This window comes from Vanellus vanellus, assembly GCF_965231255.1.
Source record: "Vanellus vanellus genome assembly, chromosome: 3".
NCBI classification, from domain to species: Eukaryota; Metazoa; Chordata; class Aves; order Charadriiformes; family Charadriidae; genus Vanellus; species Vanellus vanellus.
In genome coordinates this window covers 47,935,588-47,954,590 of record NC_138907.1, presented here as the reverse complement: position 1 = coordinate 47,954,590, position 19,003 = coordinate 47,935,588, and the positions used below count along the sequence as shown (strand labels likewise).

The 19,003-nt window shown below is 41.3% G+C and overlaps 1 protein-coding gene across 1 annotated transcript; it reads left to right on the top strand.

The window, feature by feature from the left end:
* Positions 1–18,775, top strand: LOC309669789 (uncharacterized protein C1orf198 homolog; the record flags this gene model as incomplete). The annotated part of the gene is made up of 4 exons (XM_082480563.1): positions 1–348; positions 6,686–6,736; positions 15,932–16,483; positions 18,377–18,775. 4 exons carry the CDS (start codon positions 1–3, stop codon positions 18,431–18,433), a joined length of 1,008 nt encoding a protein of 335 aa, XP_082336689.1. The 3' UTR covers positions 18,434–18,775.
* Between the last annotated feature and the right edge of the window lie 228 nt (positions 18,776–19,003).

Genomic DNA, 19,003 nt, shown 5'->3' with positions numbered 1-19,003 from the left:
ATGGCCTCCATGGCGGCGGCGATCGCCGCCTCCCGCACGGCGGTGATGAACGGCAACCGGCCGCTGGACGAGCGGGAGCGTAAGCGGTTCAGCTACTTCTCCTCGCTGAGCCCCATGGCGCGCAAGATCATGGCGGAGAAGGAGCGGATCCGCGAGCGCTACGGGCCCGAGTGGGAGCGGCTGCCGCCCCGCCAGCAGGACGAGATCATCGACAAGTGCCTGGTGGAGCCGCACGTCCAGGCCCGCTACGCCGCGCACCGCGGCGCCGCCCGCCCCGCCGCGCCGCCCGCCTCCTACCCCAGCCTCCGCCTCAACACCGGCCAGAAGGTGGTGCACTTCGGCGACGAGGTACCGCCGGGGAGGGAGAGCGGGAAGGGAGGGGAAGGGGGTGCCGGCGGGGCCCGCCCCGCTCGCCTCAGCGCCCGGGCGGCGGCCGTTGGCAGTCGGTTGTCTGCGGGGAGGGGGGGGGGTGTCCGCAATGGCGGGGCCTGGGGGCGAGGGGCGCTCCCCGCCGCCGCCGCCGCCTCACGGGCTGGGTGGCCGGAGATGATCTGCCCCGGCTTCGCGGCTGCCTCTGCGGGCGTGTGGAGAGGAGCGGGGGGGGGGGGGGAGTTTCCCTGGTGATGAACGGGAGAGGCAGATTGATTTCTTTTCTTCCCCCCTCCCATGTCTGCGCCAGGAGGGCGGGATGAGGCGCTGTGAGTGAGGGGACCGGGTCACACCGTAAAAGCAGGAGAGGGGGCACCAAACCGGGAGTTCGGCCGAGATAAGCGGGAGTCGCTCTGAAGCGGGTTTTGGAAAAAGGGAGACTCAGAGAAGAGGCCGGTGCCAGCCCCGACAGCGGGGCACGGCCGTGGCTAGCTCTGGAAATAGTCCCTTGCTGGAAATGGGCTGTAGGGAATGTTTACGCTGAATTAAATCTCTTCCTTCTCGTTTCTAATTTTAGACGTAGTTAAAAATATGACACTGAAAACATTCCAGCTCTTGGTATTTTTGACACCTTAAAAAAATGTAGCCTGTTCCGTGTCACACGCCAGGGAAAACAAGGGTGTGGAAAGATAGATGGTAAAAAGTATGGATTTTGAAGCTTCTGAGAGCCTTCTATGTCATGAGGAAGCGTAGCAGCCCTTCTGGAAATCCATAGGTATAAGTGTACCTGGTCCGGAGCGGTGGGTCATGTTACCGAGTGTGATCCCTTGAAGAGGAAGGTCTAACAATGCTTGCAAAGACCTGACGGTGCTCTTTGGATACTGTATCTCTCTTATTCTGCGTGTGAGATTTCCTTTGTTTTCTTTTCTTTTACATCTTGGTATGATTACAGAGCCGTGTATGATTACAGAGCTGTGTATGATTGGTATGATTACTTTCACCGTGTTCGTATAATACCTTAAAATGACCTTAAAGTGTTAATTAACTTATGTGGCTTCTACCAGAAAAAAAAAATAATAAATCTGCTTCTGCACTTGTAATTGTCAGTCCAATTTGAAGAGAACAGTGCTGCTTTTAGCCTCCTCACCAATATCCCTTGCAATGGGATTTGTAAGAAGCATTTGAAGCACTCACGTGCTCGGCATCGGGGTTCCCAACCAGCTTTGTGCTAGAAGACTGCTGCCTGTGTGTCGGGAAGGTGTGACAGTCTGCCGTGCACGCATCATACCTAGAGTTAGGGAACATATGGTCAAGCTCAGTTTTGTTTAGTCCATGATACCAGAAATTCTGAGTAAATATTTGCTAGTAAGAGACTATAACTCCTGGTGAAAAAGAGGTATGGAAGGCCGCATGACAGCAAATTTGGCTGTGCAAATAGTCTTTGACAGGAAACCTAGACCTGAAGGTGGTTGTGACAGGATTTAGGTTAATGACAGTGGAAAGTGAATATATTTGGCTTTCCCAGTTTCAGACAGCTCTGCTGTGCTCTCTGTTTTGAATTATGTGGATCTGGAAGGAAAGCAAGCATGTTGTTGGTTGTTGTGCTGCGCTGTATTTCATGCTTGACAAAACCACAGCTAGGGAGTCCATCTGAAATTTGGCAAGTTGTTTTCCTTCCTCTCTTCCCCTGAAATACAGCTATGATACAAATAATGTTGTTGTTAGCGTTTGCGTAGCCATTAACCAAAGAAAGCACAGTTCATCAAAATGCTTGATGTGAAGTGTGTAGTTTTGGAAGCATCTGCCTCAACTGACTTCCTTCTTGACTTCCAAGCTGAAGTTAATGTAAATCGTATTTCTGAAGAAAAGAGATTCCACTCATTTTGGCATGCTCCATTTCCATTTTAGTTCTTCCAACCGCACTATTGAGCCTTAGAGCTTTTCCTGGCTCCTCATCTGATAGCTTCCTCTCCCCCCGCTCCCTTGCTGGCATTCGACCTGATTCTTGGACGTTTGCCCTGGCTCTGTAATTGTTCCTCCTTGTCCTACTGCTACAGAGACACTGTGGCCGGTCTCTTGCCATTTCGGTTCAACTTTCCAGGCTTGCAAGTGTTTTGCCTACAGAACTTTATTATCTTGCTGTCTCTGGTCTGACAGCTTACTGAGCTGTACTACTGCTGTCTTTGTAAGATGTAACTGCTGCACATACCGTGGTCGCCCAGCCCTACTCATGGGGGCAGTTAGATTGGTCCTGGCTGCTGTCCCTGTCTCTTGGTGTACGGTATCCTGAAGCAAGGAAACGGAGAGTAGTCTGCATTCCTCAAAATCACTTGTTGATGTTACAGCCCTTCCAGCGTGAGTGTTTTGGTTTGATGACGGTCTTGCTGTCACCCGCTCCAAAAGCTTCATGTTTCCAGCTGCAGCTCGTCTTCCCTGTTAACTGATGTTGAAATCTGTAGTGATCTACCTGTGCTTGCTTAAGTGTGGAAAGTTGATCTCTTTCACCTCGTGTTCTTTGGAGGACTTGGGAGAAAGCAAAACAAGGATGAATGCTGAAGATACTGATTTACCCATCCAGGACTCTCACCATTTCAGTCCCACTTTCATGCATGTGACCACTTTGATAAGGTGGTCCAGGCAATATATGTAGGGGTTTTGTATCTCTGGACAATTGGTTCCCTCTTTTTCCCCCCCCACCATTTCCCATATATCTTTTCTGACACCAAACTCATCTCCTGAACTTGTAGCCCAGGACTGTAAGTTCTCAAAATATAAGCATCTCTTACATTTTCAAAACACCTCCCAGTATGTTGGCTGTGTGGGAAGGCTGTGACAGAAAGTAGATATGCAGTAACAGGACCGGGGCATCCTGTAGCCATGATCCAGTAATTTTGTAGTGCTATAGCACTGCAGCACTATGTGTGACTCTTAGCAAATGCCTGTAGTCAGCGAAGTGCCACTGCTCCTTCTCTCATTATCTCATCCTCATTGCGGCATTGCCAGTCACAGAGTTGATAATAGTTCCTAAAGAGGTTTGGTGCCAGGACACCAGAGCTGCTTTTTTAATCTGCCATCTTGCTGTGAAGAACTGAAGGTGTTTTAAAAGCTCTCAAAAGCTAGATGAAAGAAGTGGAAGCTCCCTGATTTTCCAAACAGCATTTATCTCCCACAAAACAGAGTTGGGTTAGGTGGCACCTAGTTCACTTGGCATTTACCTGTGTGCACCACACTGACATGGTGAGGATGTAGCAACCATTATGTGTCCACCGTTGGCCTCACGGTGTCAAGTTAAGACTTCCAAGTTGAAACAGACCCCTGAATACAACAGCTCAATAACCTTGATGGGGTTGATGTTTTGAAATTCAGGTGCTGTTTTGTAACAAGCTGCCTACATATAGCAAACGTAGTTTCTGATTCCTTTTTATATATTCAGCATCTGTGATTCCTTTTTATATATTCGGCATCTGGCTGTTGAAGTCAAGTGTATGATTAGATTTTTGCCTCTCTTGGTCTCTCTTTTCTTTTTTCTTTTTTTAGCTATGAAATATGTTGCATGAGGCCCCATTTCTTACAAATAGGTTGTTTAATGCTGGTGAACAAAAGTTTATTTATTTGCCTTCTTTCTGGAAGAAGGCTTTGTTGTGTGCTGAAAACAAAAGCTGAGCAGATAGGGATGTCTTCTGATCTGTGTGATCTGTACTTATCACCTGACAGATGATAAATAGCCTTGAAGCCTTTTTCTCTAGAATTTCAACTTGTAATTTTCCTTTGTGACTATTAAAATAGTTTATGCTTTTGGTCCCATTTTCTTGAAGTGTGTGAGAACTTGTTTATTCTACAGAAAGCAAAGTTATTTCTCAGATTTTGTTGGTGATAAACATGAATCAGGTGTGTCAGACAGGAAACTGTTGAACTGTGGTGTTCTCCTGCTTCTGACTTGGTCCTCTGCATGTTCTCTTTGTGAGGGCACAAGAGGTGGAGGCCACAAACTTCCTTCCCTTCCCTGACAATGGACAGAACCTCACAACTGTCTCCTTCATCCTAACTTCAAGTACACTGCAGATAACCACAGACAACTCATTGAAGCTTTGTATCCTCAAACCACATCTTACACTATTTTATCCTTTGCTAGATCCCATGGAAGATCTCTTGAATGTGGGCGAAGCTCATCAGACTTACTGGCTCTGAGGTGTGCTGGGCTGTGCAGCCTGAGATACAATGAGCCATCTTTTTAGGAAGAAAAATCTATGGTCCTTTTCTTTCAGGGAACTGTTCCTGCCCAGTGTCTACTACTTCCATCTTTTGAAAGAATCTATGAAAGTTTCAGATTTTGTTTCTGACAAGAATTTATAAACAACCAGTACCAAAATACCGTTAATTCATTCTTGAAATTAATTTGTCTACCTAACCTGAAGGTTGAGATTACAAGTTGAGGTGCCAACAAGTGGTTGAGAAGACATGAGATTCTATGAAGTGGGAAGCTGACTTGCTCTGACCTGTAGGGAATGGCATATCCTGGTGCACAACAACCTCATACCCTCACTCTGCCTTCTCTGTGCTGTTTTCTTATCCCTCTGCAGGCAGCCTTTTGTCAGCAGGGCTGGCTTGCAGCAGCAGTGTTGTTGGGGTTGAGGATGCGCAGGGAGCATTGGGTGAAGAGGGGTCCCTCCCAGTGCCATATACACTTGCCTCAAATATAGGAAAATAAAGAAGTAGCTGTTTCAGATCCAGGATGAGACTGGTATTGGCTCGCTCCCAAATTTAAAACTGGTCCATGGCTGGTTTGCATGTCCTGTAAATGGCAAGAAGTCAGAGCTTCCTTTAAACTCCTTAGGTAAAACCCACTGACAGCTATGCCTACGTCTGGAACTTTAAGGCGCTGTGACAGTGTGTAGGAGTGTTACACTCTTTGCTGGGCTTCATTTCTGTCCTTTATTGCTGTGATTGGAGTCAAGTACTGATCTGTCCCCATGTGGACAGAAGGATTATGGTCCTACCTTCAGTGTGTGAGACTTAGTCTGGTGGCTGGGCTCTCCAGTCTCTTCTCTCCTGGAGCGTGATTCCTGTCATGCATGCCTCAGAAATGAAATGCCAACTCCAGCAGTTTCAGAGGCAAAGGATATGGTCCTAAAATGATTTTGAAATAATTTGACTCTCACCTGCTGCAAGGCATCCAACCCAAGTGGTGTGGCATTCCCATGTGGTCAGCAGGACTCCACAGTGCAAATACTGATACAAGTTAAAAGAGATACTAAAAGGTAGACTTTTACTCACTTTGTTTCCCTTAAATATTAATAAATATGAGTCTCCATTCTCTAGAATGAAAGAACCTGGTATTAGACTTGTCCTGTCTTATTCCCTGTGCATGGTTAGTCCTGCCCTTTCTCCTTCCATCTGCTGTTCCGACTCCTATTCCTCCCTTGATGTACTGGGGTGGCCAAGCAGTGGTACACTTAGTACAGAGAGTGCAACTCTACCTCTACCAGCGTGAACATCCGATGTGCAAATGAGTCTCACCCACCACTAGGAATAGGAGTGTGATTGTTTTGTTGCAAGTCTTGAACAAAGATGAACATTTATTTATTCCTTTTTCATCCCTTCTTTTTTCTATGTGGGTTGCATGTCTTTCTGGAGGCTATACTGTGTATGAAGAGATCATTTAAATTTCTGAAATTGAGATTATTTTCAGAAAAATAGCTTCTTAAAAGAAGCAATTTCAGATTGGGATTTTACTCTGGACATTGTGTGGTTCTTTCAACAGCACCACGTATTTACTTCAGACAGATTGTCATTGAAGTGGCATAATGATGCATCTTGTCAGGGCTGGATCCAGCTGTGGCTTGGCCTGACAGATGCGCAGCTGTTTCACTGCCACGTGACTGCCTGGTTGCACACGTGCTCTTTGGTTTGCGGAGGGGAGGAAATGGGACTTTATTTCCCTAAGGCCTCTGCTCCTTTTTTTATTTCTGTCCCTGTGTGTTGCTAGTGGCTACCAAAGAAAACGCCTAGTAGAAAATTGGAAATATATGTTTTAAAGCTATTTGTAGAGAAACTGTTTCAAGAGGTTTAGACCAGGTTAAACCTTCATATATTTTGTAGATTAAATTGATATGCTAATTGATAATCCTCCCCTCAGAGAACTTGTTTTCAGTCAGTCTTAAACTGTAATAAATGCCATCTTTAAGTGGTGCTCTCACTTTTTAGCTATTTCTGTGGTAGTGGTGGTTGTGCTTCCAGCAGTGCAACGTAATGTCATCTGCAAATGGCAGGTAAAGCTGCTTTTCTGGTTTTTAGTCATTCTTGAATTTTATTTCAGGACATAACTTGGCAAGATGAACACTCGGCTCCGTTCTCCTGGGAAACGAAGGTAAATATGCAGCAGTTTTATTTTTAAAGTTGGTTTGTCATTTTATACTATTCCTTGTGCGTTTATATTATCTTCATGTTAAGACTTGGTGAACTAATGTCACCTTTATTCTATGAGCTGTGTAAAGTGACCATCCTACAAATGAAACGGGACTGGTGTACTTTGACTTACATCAACGGAAACACAAAATGTGCTTCATGAACTAATGTTCTGGCTTCAAGTGCAGGTGTAAAACTGATTTATTCCAAATTATCTGATTTTTCATAGTAAACTTTCTGAAAAAACTTTCCATGTTTAGTGAGACCAGTGTCTCTGGTATTACATAAGCATAATGCATTACACTTTTGAAGTCAGGAGTAAAGTAGTTTGGGAATGGGCTGAGAAAGATACAGATATTTAGTAACTTCACTGGATTTTCTCTTAAAGCCTATCTTATCCTTCATCTTTTTGTTATGTACTAGAATGTAATGGAACTTGTTAACCTGGGATATACTAGAAGCATTGTGTTATTTCCTCTCCAAAAGGCAGCTCCTTCAAAAACAATATGTTTTTCTGTGGTGGGTTGTTTGGGGGGTTGGGTTTTTCTCCATTTGATTTTGTTTTGTTTTACTCTACTTCTGGTGTTTTGTTAAAATATTATTTATTATGCGATTCTCATAAGGGTAACACAAAGCCAGAGTTCCCCATCTTTCTGAACCCACAGGGTGAGGAAACAGTTGTACCACATTTCTGGTGGGAAATGGAATTTAATTCTTCTAGTTGAAGAAAATATGGGAGGAAAAACACCAGCTCATTGTCTTTCTCAGCTGGATATGGTATGCATGTTAATTTAATCATGCATTTCAGACTTTGTGTTTTCTGGCTTTATCTGCCAGAGAAAGCTGCTCCTCTCTCCATTTCTTCCATTTTTTGCCCTTGAACTATGTAGATAATCATGTATGAGCTTATGAATATAATCTTAGCCTAATGCAGAGTAATTATTTGGAAATGCCAGTGAATACTAAATTAATCCAGTTGACCCAACCCTAGACTTGTCAGTCTTCCCTGCTGAAGGTCACTGCCTCTAGCTAGCACCCCATCTGTGCTTTGCAGATGCTGATTAACCTATACCTTGGATGTAGCTCCTGGGTCCCTGCAACTTACACTGCTGCAGTTGCCAGTCTTCACTTGCCTTAAAAGTCCCTACTGTGGTGACTCAGGAGCCAGTGGGGGATTTCCTGAGTAGAAGCCAGGTAGCTCAGGCAAGCCCTCCTGTCTTCCAGGACCCCGAGAAGAAGCAGCCACTGGCTTTTAGTATAATACCAAAAAGGCTTTTAGAGTGGGTGTACTTGGGTGAAGCTGTCAAGCAAAGAATAGTGGTGAGAAGAGTACGGACCTCACTGACAGCGCAGTGAAATAAATCATTTGTTGGAGGCAGCGGTGTTGTCTCTCCCCTACTTTTTAGTGCAAAACGCAGAACTCAGTCTTGAGAATGTGGCAGCTGTAATTGTATTTCTAAGCTCTGTCGTGATAGGATTTTGTAAGTTCTGAATACTCACACTTCCTGGAGATAGTGCTTCCTGTAGTACACTGCCTAGTGATCCATGATGAGATGCATCTGCACTCAAATGGATTTTCTCTTTCACTGATGGTTGTCTCTTCTTTTAAATGCTTGTATGTCTAGTGAAGTGTTTTTCAACCCAACCTGTGGCTCTTGCTGATTAAGATTATTTCTACTATACTCCTGGTGTCTGAAAACAAGGGACCACAATGGATAGATGCTCTAGTTTCACGCTTTTCTGTAATGAACGAAGGATCACAGAATGAGATGGAAACACTCCTGACTGCTGAAGAAAAGTGCAGTGGGGAGGAGGTTGCTTTAGAAATAATTATTTGTCTCAGTTAATCAAGCTGTGCTTCCCTCTTTCCCCCCCCCTCCTTTCTGACCAGAGATAAAAGCTGTACCGCAGCTGTAGGTTGAAAAGTTGCACGACCTTTTCCTTTAGCAAAACTCTAGAGAATCCATTTTGTCTGGCTTTATGGGGTGTGGGTTGGTTGATTTGTGTGGTTTCCTCCTTTTGTTTTTTCCCCAGTGCCCCATATTGTGTCAGTCTTTCAGCCAAATCCTTCAACTGCTGAGTCTTCCATTTCTAAAGGTGGAGATCTTGCTTTGTGCTTACTCTTTGATCTTTCCCCTAACCACTACTTTAATATTGGAAGGCAATTTCTCCATGAAGTATCCTTGCCCAATCAGTCCAGTGTGGGGAAACAGGGAAGAAAACTGAATGAGCTGTTTAATAAGGTTGACATGTTGTAATGCACATTTGGTGTCTTGTGAGCCAGACCAATTCCTGCTATTAGTTTAGGCTGTCAGGCTCTTTCCATTCCATGAGCTCTACCTCATGATGGGTTATTCTTTCCATAGTATTATTTTCCCTGATCGCCCTTTCCTGCAGAGTTTTTGGTTTGGTTTTTTACATGTTATTGCTGTGATGATGATGAAATTCCTTCATTTTCTTGCAGCTTTGCATAAAAGTGCTCTGGCTTACCCACAGAAGGGAATGTGGCGTTCAGTTTCTGCTTTTGCAGAGAAGGAGAAAGCAGAGATGTGAATCAGTAAAACCAATAGGTTTGATTTTTTTTAGTTTTTTTTTTTTTTTACAAAATTGCTGTCATTTTGGGCAGAACATTGTTGAAGGGCTTGATAGCTTCACTTCTGTCAACAGTAAACTTTTTGTGTTCTCGTTTTAAACATAAATGTGAGATACAATTTTAGTCGTTCGTATCACAGGAAACACTTGCGTGAATACCTCCATTTTTAGCTGTCTGGTGTGTATTTGAAGTTGTCTTACCTCTTTATTTTTAAACCTTCAAACAAGGCAAACAAAGCAGAAATACAATGTAAATTGCTGAGCTAGATGTTAGGATTTAAAATACTAATATTTTTAGTAGAAAACTGTAGCACTTCTTGGAAGGAAAACTATTTGGGAAGCAATGAGTTCTCATGGCACTGCAAATAAGATGACATTTTAAAACTAGAGGATGAATTGGAGGGAGTGATTTGGTTCATGGGTGGAGCCCTCATAAACATAACACATCTTGAAATGTGGGTTACATTTTTAACTGGAGCTAAAGTCAGGTTTATGAATTTAGGGCATTCTATTTATGGCTTCAGGTTTAAGTGAGATGAAAGCTGACATTTTGGCTGAGTTCAGCCTTTGAGGTTTCTTGGTTTGTTTGAAGTAAAAATTGAGTGAAACTCAGCGTGGACCCCAAGATGTAAATGGAAAACAAGAATCATGCCTGAGTTTGAAAGCAAAATTTCTCTGCAACTGTTCCTGAACTCAGAACTTTCTGATTTTGGTGTGGTTGGTTTATTTTTAAATGAACTTAGTAGTGGACAGAATATGTAATTTCAGTCTGCCACCTCAGCTAACACATTGAATGTGCAGAGCAGCAAGGAATAAGTTGGAATCTATTTCTGTTACACACTATTAACTAAAATAGGTTTTATTCCAAATGTTTAAAACTGACAGACATGTGCACATGTAAAAATTCATTGGTCTGGATACAGATAGAATATTTGCAAAAGTAACTTTAAAGAGTCCTTTTTGTACTTTTTTTCTTTTTAACATCTGGCTTTTCCCTCCTTCAGCTGTCTTCTACTTTCAGCAGGCCTTCAGATGTTTGTTGAAAAGAGAAGTCTTCAAGGTGTGTTTAAAAACAAACAAACAAACAAAAAAAAAGGCAAAAAGAGAAAGCGTCAGGCTTCAATCCCCTCAACAATGTGGTTGCTGCCTCCCTGTCTGAATTCCCCTATTTATGTTACTACAGAAGTGATCTAATCCCAGCAATGATTTAGAAAGAAAATGTTGTACTTACGAAAAACATGGTTTGCAAATGCTGTTTCCTATATCTAAGGGCTAAACCTAAAAGACCGTCTTCAGTATCCTGCTTTGTTTAAGTCCTAGTTGGTTTTGTTTGGTTTCTTTTTTTTAATAGGAATAAAGTAGCAGAAAATATTTTTTTTTCCTCTCTCCTTCTTAAGGATCCTGATATTAGAATCATTTGTTACAAACTGTAATTCGATGTGGTTATTTTTATAAAGCTGGCACAAATGACAATGCTTGCTTGGAAGGAAAGAAGAGTTATGCCTGAGGTTTTAAGTTTTCCCTCCCCCTCTTTGATCTTAAAACGCAGTGCTGTAAGACTACTGTTGAATAGTAGTTCTTGAGAAAAAAAAAAAAGTAACTTGTGGTAATAGTAGCTCTGTTCAAGGATTATTTTAATCTTCATGGCCAGGTGTTCTTGGCTAAGGATTCAATTACCTGCATCAATCTTTGGACAGCTGTTTTTGAGGGGAAAACCACACATGTACCAGATACTGGCAGTAGGAGTTTCCTCAAACTAACCAGTTACAGTGGCAAACTTGCATCCAGGACTAGAACACTGTTCATATCACCACAGAGTAGATCATGAAATTTCCTCTGATGCTACACACTGTGTATCTTTGGCATTGTCTTTCTGTATGGACTAAAATTACTTAGATTGTTTTTGAGTCCTTTGCCCTTTTGCCTTGGTCTCTGCTGACCTAAGGAGTTCTTTCTGACTCTGAAAAGGTCCTGAGAACACCCACTGTGAGCACATTAAACAAAGCAAAAACTGCAACTGCTTTGGGTCCCGTATTTATTTTGGTTTTGTCCATTCAGCAAAGCAAAGTCATCTTCTACATCATTTTAAACTTGGCTTTCTTACCTCTGCATATATCAGGCTGTGCTTAAAACAAGGTGCTTTTGACAGTGTTTCTGCAGTCATGGTCTCAACAATTTGGATTTTTCAGGCTGCCAAGCAAAACAATTTGTTTTGGCTGTGTTTGCTTGACTGTTTAATAAAATACTACACATTCCCGATGAGTGAGTAAGATGCTTAAAAAAAAAGCTTCTGGGTTCTTTGTGGTCATCTTGTTTTTAATATATACTTATAAACTGAGACCTAATTTTATACATTATTATTAAATCTTTATGTTCTTAGTGTGTGGTGCCTCAGCCTGTATTGTGATTGGGGGATTATCCCTGCCTGGAGACTGAAGTTAAGTCTAAATTTTTTAATATAATAAATAAAATTTATAAAATACCTTCATATAGTCTTTTTAAGGAAAGATGGACACACAACTTACTAAAAACTACAATTTTTAATATTCTATTTATTAGACAAAAAGGTTTTCGATGACCTAGGCATCCTTTATTTTAATCCTTGCAGTGGTTTTGGACCAGAGGGGTAAGACTGAGAAAAACACAGAACTTCTAGGTTTGCTCTGCCTCAAAATATTACTGGATGCGTGCACACGCACGCTCTATCCCCCTCTCAGATATGTTGGGAATTACTAGCTCTTGCAAGATCTTGAAAATACTACTGCTGTTAACAGCTTTTGCTTGAATTTTGCTAACGTTTAAAAATTGCAGTTGGGACTGTATTAGTGTGTCTGTAAACCCTTGAGATACTTTCTGGACTGAACAGTTCTCAGAAATACAGTTTGGACAAATAGTAGGAAAAAGAAAGCATTTTTATTTTATTCTAAGGATGGGGAATTAACACACAGACGCTGCAGCTCCTTCAAAGCCATACAAAATCTGTGAAAACAGCCAGGGACTGAAACCCTGTCTCTGGAATCCCAAACTGTGCCTGATTGACAATTCACTTTTGACCGTCAAATCGTATTGCAATATCCAGTGTTTGCTTCCCCGAGGCCGCAGCTGATAAGAGAGCTACAAGTGCAGTTCCGCTGCTTAAATGCTCAAGTGTGTGACTGCAGCTCGCAGCAGCTCTGCCTCAGCCTGAGGAAAGTGCACATGTGCTACCGCTCTTTAGGGACTGGCTGCTACCATCAGTTTGATTGGGGCCAGGAGAGATGTGGATCGGGGTATTCTCATGACTGGCAAACCTGAAGGAAAAGGAAATGGTTTTTTGGGGGGAGTAACGGTCTTTTAAATGTCATTTCCTTTCCTCTTCTGCTGACCCAACCAATTGCCAATTTGCAATCTGGTATAAGAAATTGAGAGCAGAACACTAATTAAACTCTCATTTCCAGTGTCTATCAACTCATTAGAACATACTCCTGGCTTAGATGTCAGCATGGGGCATTTCACACATGGGTCGTCTTCATCTCTATGTGAAATTATCTTTCTACATACACTGCTACTCTGTTGGTCGCATTTTTGGGGGAGGTAGGGTGTTTATGTTATTCTATTGCCATTTTTTTTACTGGAAAGGTACTGCATATTAGTAATTTTCTTATATCAGCTGCATTTCTTAGGGGTTCAGATGTCTTAAGTAACCTTGAAAGTCAAACAGAAACATTATACATTGCAAGGAAAATGGAATAACTTGTGACTGGTCCACAGAAGTTCTCGGCTTCTGGAGTTAAATGCTAAAAGCAGACTTATACATCTGACCTCTCGGGGCTGTATTTACATCATGCTGCGATGAAGTGCTTTTGGAACCTGTCAGGTTAGTCTTGTCTTCGCCTTTCTTGGGGGAGAAAGCAACTCCTGAAAAAGTATTTTCATTCAGATTATTCTGTATCATGTTATGAACTGTTTCATCGCCAAAGCATACCATGACACAAATATGTAATCTTAAATGTTGGGTGGTCCTGTCTTCTGAAGTGGAAATGTGCACCCCACAGTCTCCATTCTAAAAGGACAAAGAGGGCATCCTCTCCAGAACATGCATCCACCAGTGGGTTGGAAAGGTACAACTGCCTGAAGTTGTGCTGCAGTGCCACACGCTGCTCTACACTAGAAGTGGTCTGCCACTTCTAAACCAGACCTCTGAGTTCATATTTGGACCCATACAAAGAACATAAAACACAACTACATGCAGTGGCTTTTGCTCCACAGCATAAGACCTTCGCAGGAGGCCTGGCTTTGCTTGTCTGTCTTGCTGCCATTGAAAGGCAAAGCCATCTTGTTGGTTTTCCTTTTTCTAACTTTTGTTCTAACAGACCCCTGCCTCCCTTCCATCAGTGTTTTTCCTGGATTTTGTTTCCAATGCTATTCTAGTGGATCTAGGGCTGTGGTGGCCCTCTGCACCCTGGGCACTGGCTCTCCCTGTCTCTTGGGCTGGGGGGTGAAGGAATCATTTTACTGAAACTGACTGCTGCTGTGGTGGCCTTTAGCTACTGTCTTCTGTAGTGAGTGCCCTGGAATAGGCTACTCAGAAGAAGGAAGATGGTTGAAGGACAGAAAGTAGCACTGTTTTAATTCCCACATGACAAGGTACTTAAGTCTTCCAAGATGGAAATTTGTTTATTTCCCCTTGGATATTGGGGAAATGCAGGTCTATTTTATATTGTGTTGTGGGTTTTTTAAGCTGGGATTTTATCAGTTCTGAAGTCTTAAAGCATCTTAACTTCAGAGTAGTAAATCTCTATTCGGTAGTATTGCCAAATGAGCTTAGGGAAATAAATCCCTATATTTTAATATAGGGAGTAGCAGTCACTGTAAATAACCCTCAACACCATTGCATCCATAGTTTGTTTGTGCAGAATTTATCTAAGGAAAAATCTCCTGCTCTAAACCTTACGTCATGACTTTTGTTTTAAAAAATGATAAAATTGGAGCACTATGGTTTTTCCTCTTAGTTTTTTGCAGGTAGGGTGGGGTGTTGACTTGTTTGGCAAGAGTTGCGTGTATCCTTGCAATCACCTTATTCTAGCTGAGCTATAATTACTTACAGCTTGTTTATGTTCTGCATCTTTTGATAACACAGTATATTCTTACTGAAAACACGGAACGTGGTGCTTCCTTGACTTGGAAAAATATCTAATGTATCTAATTCTTTAGAAAGTTCAGATTTAGTCCGTGAATCAAATTATGTGTAGTCAGCTGCTGACTGTTTAAAAAAAAGTTTTATAAATAATCAGTTACTGAGTTAGCATTTGCACTTTGAGGAGTGTCTGAATATTAAATACCAGGCGTGTGAGACCTGCAAGATCTACAGTCCCTTTGAACTTAACACGCACATAATGTAAGACTCAAGATCAAACACTTCTAGTGAAAATGATATGCAACTAGGACTTGTTTTAGACTGAGGCCCATAGATGCTATTGCAGTTTTATTCAGGAAAGGCCAGGTAATGAAGTGCAATGGGGAAAACATCACAGATCTGTAATGAAATTCAAAAGTATCTATTAACCGCTTGTAGCAAAAGTAAGTATTTGAAATGTTCTCTGAAATTTTTCAAAAGTAATGAGGCCCATAATGACAACAGCATAGCTCTAACAGTAAATGCAGGTTTTATTATTTTTTTTTTTCTAAGTTGTTCTTTTCTGGCACTTGCTATGGTGCTGTGCTCCTAAATACAGTAATGCTTGCGTGTTTCTCAGAGTGAAATAAGGCTTAACTTTTGTTAGCCTAAAGAGTGTCCAGCTAGTTGATAATCAAGATTACTGAAGTGGTAAGTAAAATGAACATTTTGAAGTACTGTTTGCTTTAGCATGACTTTTGCAAGATCTGTATCATGCTTTAACTGTGGTCACTTGCTTCCTTGACCCAGTGTTACTCCTCAGAAATGAGTACAGCTAGCCTCACTGCTAGTGAAAACAGAACAAGGCTGTGGAATAGGTGAAGAACTAGTCCTGCTGGAGTAGTTTCTCTTCCTTCAGAGGGGAATTAGAATCGTAGAAGCCACTTATCTGTGAATACCCATTACATCTAATCCTTTATCTTGGAAGTAGATGGAGTCGTAACATGTTGCTAACTATATCAAAGACTATAACGGAAGACTGCCTTTTAAACTATGCTGTAAAGCTTTGTTGCTTTATATTTTCATGTAAAATATCTGTGGCTTTCAAAATGCATCCACAACTGTTCAAATGTTTTAGTGCCGCTATTCTAATGATTTAGTGCTGTGTATGTAATACACTGCTGTCTTGGATGGCACTGAGTAACTTGAACACGATTGCTTTGAATCCTCTGCAGGAAGTCTAGGACTTTTACATTTGCTTGCCATTCAGACTTTTAAAAATTATTATTTTTATGTAGCTACAAAGATGGACATTAATGGAGAACATAAGTTAGCTTTGCTGTGGTATCTACTGTCTGGGAATTGCCTAGCCAAGGGCAAAGGCGTTCTCTATATTCATCGAGATCAGAAGTTCAAAACTATGTTTTTGTGAAGGGCTTTGAAATACTATTTTTCTTTAACCCTGAACAGAGTCAGATGGAGTTCAGCGTCGCATCTCTGTCCATACAAGAACAAGCTGGTGCCCAGTTGCAAAATGAACAGAGGCAGCCTATTAAAGCAGCACCTGGTGTCCAGGCCCCTAAATCTTCTCAGGCCAATAAGACCCCTGGCTCTGATGGGTTGATAGCATCCAGAAAGGAAGAAGAGTCCTCTTTCTGGAAGATAAATGCAGAGCGCTCCAAGTTTGAAGGAGACAAGTCTGAGTTCCAGTCCCTGACCCCCAGCCAGATCAAGTCCATGGAGAAAGGAGAGAAACCCCTTCCCTCTTTTTACAGACAAGAGTCTACTCCAAAGGAGATGGCAAAAGCTGAGAAGCCCAGCATAACTAAACCAGAGAAGTCTGTCGCCCCCAGCCTACCTTCTGTGTCTCTCGAATGGGAGAAACCTCGACCCACTCAACTCCCTGCTAGTTCTCTAGATGACTTCTTTCTTCCTGACCCACCACAGGACCTGGCATCTTCTAGGACAAACAAGGAAGATACTGATGGTACTATACTTACAGATCCACAAATGCCTGGACAGGTAAGGACTGCTATATCCACTGTCCTTAGATTTAAAAACATTAAAATCTGACAAGGTCACTCTAGAAGATTAAGGATTCCATAAAGCATTAAGCCATAGCTAAGCTTGCTGGCTTTTTATCCTGCAAATTTGAAGAAGTCTATTTTAACCAACATGTTAACGGCTATTGTTTGTTTCAATCAAGTATTTTTTTTTAATGTAGTAAAGTGCATAGGATAAGGGCATCATTTAAATACAATACCAGAAATACCAACGTGGCATCCAGTGGCTGACTGACAGCAAGCTACCTAACAGTTTGAGGTGGAGAGCTTGCTATATCAAGTAAAAGAGTTTTTTTGCTTTCTTGAAACAGCAAAACACTTAATGAAAAAAAAAAGTTTTTTAACTTGAAAAGTAGATAAACTAGAGTCCAGGATACTTTATTGGTACACACAGCGTAGCAGTGAATGGCGAATTAGTTTTTCAGCTGTTTTAAGCAGTAGCCCAACAGCCACTTCCTAGTGCTTTGTCACAGGCAGCTGGGCTGCTTTCAAATGTATTTTCTCTTAAAGTCCAAAATGGAAATGGAACGAGCTTCCAGAATTAGCCTTCTCAATGTTGTTTTAATAAAAAAACCCAAACAACCCAACAACAGAAAATAACCTTAAGCAGCTCAATAGCAAATTGAAGCTATTTAAAAAGCAGATGCTGATCTGTGAGAAAAGAAAAGGAACAACAGGATATGACATGATGAGGGAAAGAAAAGGACAAGAAGCCTGAAAAATGTGAAGTAGAGGAGTGGTTCCTCAAACAGTTGCGCAGTTCTGTTTGGAATCTATAGCATCACTCCGGCATAAGCCTGACATATTACAGTGTACCTTAAGCATGTCACATAGCTTTTTCTCTACCATATTTTCCCAACAGTGATTGTTTAAATTCTGAACAAGATGATGTAAGGTCAGAAAGATGCAGGATGAAGTAAATACTTGCAAGAGAAGTAAGTGGTAGCACTTAGGAAAGAACAATACTTAAGCCACTTCAGTATTTGGAGCCCTATCTTTAGTTATGTTTTTCTGAAGCTAAGACATAATGCTTCTTGAGTTGTTTTGCTACAAATTGTGACTGTGGTAGTCCTTTAATTTTAGTTAAAGGCTTTATCATATTTTCCTATAAATTAGTGTTTTTTTACAGTTTTAATTCCTTTGTGAATGTTTTCTAGCTAACTGAAATAGTTTGAAAAGCCTGATTTTTCTCTCTGTGGAGAAACAATCCTCCCATGTCAAAATGTGAACAGAATAGCAGAGAATTTTCTTCATTTCCTCTTTTCTGGACTATCTTCCCTGTTCTGGGGAGGAGAGCCATGCTCTAGGAACAGAATCCAGAGACTCAGCTGTGTACCTTGAAGAGTCTTCCTGAATGTTAATATCACCTTAAATGTCATGGCTAAAAGTGCAGCACTACAGGAGTGAGCGTGTTCTTGGTAGCCTAGTAAATAACTTGTCAACAAAGTTCAAACGTGTAGTTTTCTGGAAACAACTGGCTGTCATTGCAACAGGCAATCCATTGAATTAATGATGCTTACATTCTGTGTTTGTTTCATTCTCTGCAATTTCCATTCTAGTCTGAAATTGATCTTTATGAGTTTTTCCATGGGGGAAAAAAAAATAACATTTTGCCTGCAGACCACAACAAGAATTTTATTTTTATCTAGAATTGCCTTTTTGGTCATTGTGAGTATTTTTCCATGTCTAGCATTTTCTGATGTTAGTTTTTAGGTATCCTAGGGCAAGGTGAAGAACTTGAAATATTGGCAGACAACACTTTAAACTTTCTTTTGTAGATAGGCAGTCCAGTACTGAGTTTGTAATACCATAATTAACAACCACATCTTATTTCTTTATTTTTCCCTTGCAGACTAGTACAAGCAATGTTATCTTGAAGACTGGCTTTGATTTTCTAGACAACTGGTAAAAGATACTTCAAAATAGATCAAACCAATTTTGGGGAAGCAGTGGAATATCTTTCTCCTTGTATGTTAATTTACTAGCATTTGTGTCTTTTTCTAGAAGTAACTTTCAAACTCTTAAATGTTGCCTTTGTATAAACTTTTGTAATACCATATGCGTTTTTGGTTTTTAAACAGTGATAGAAGTGTGGTTTCATTTGGATGTTTTTTTTATTATCTGTTAAAATTTTTAGTAGCTACTGTATTGAGAGGATGGGAGAAGTTACAATATACATGTTAAAGAAAAACAAATGAGAGTCTCCATATCTTAGAAATGGAACCTACAGGACCAGATTGCTGTTTTCAATCAAAACCTTGCTAGCATGGCTTGTAAGAAATAGTGTTGCACATGCAGTGGTTCCAAATAAGCAAATAATTCCATACTTCAGATAACTAGCAAAACCAGTATGAAAAACAAGCGTACAGAAGAATTGCATTGATTTCTATGTTTTGTTTAGTTTGAAAGTAACTTTTGTACCACTTATTTGAAAACACTTTTCTTTCGAAGAGGGCAAAGGCATTGCCAAAATGATGGA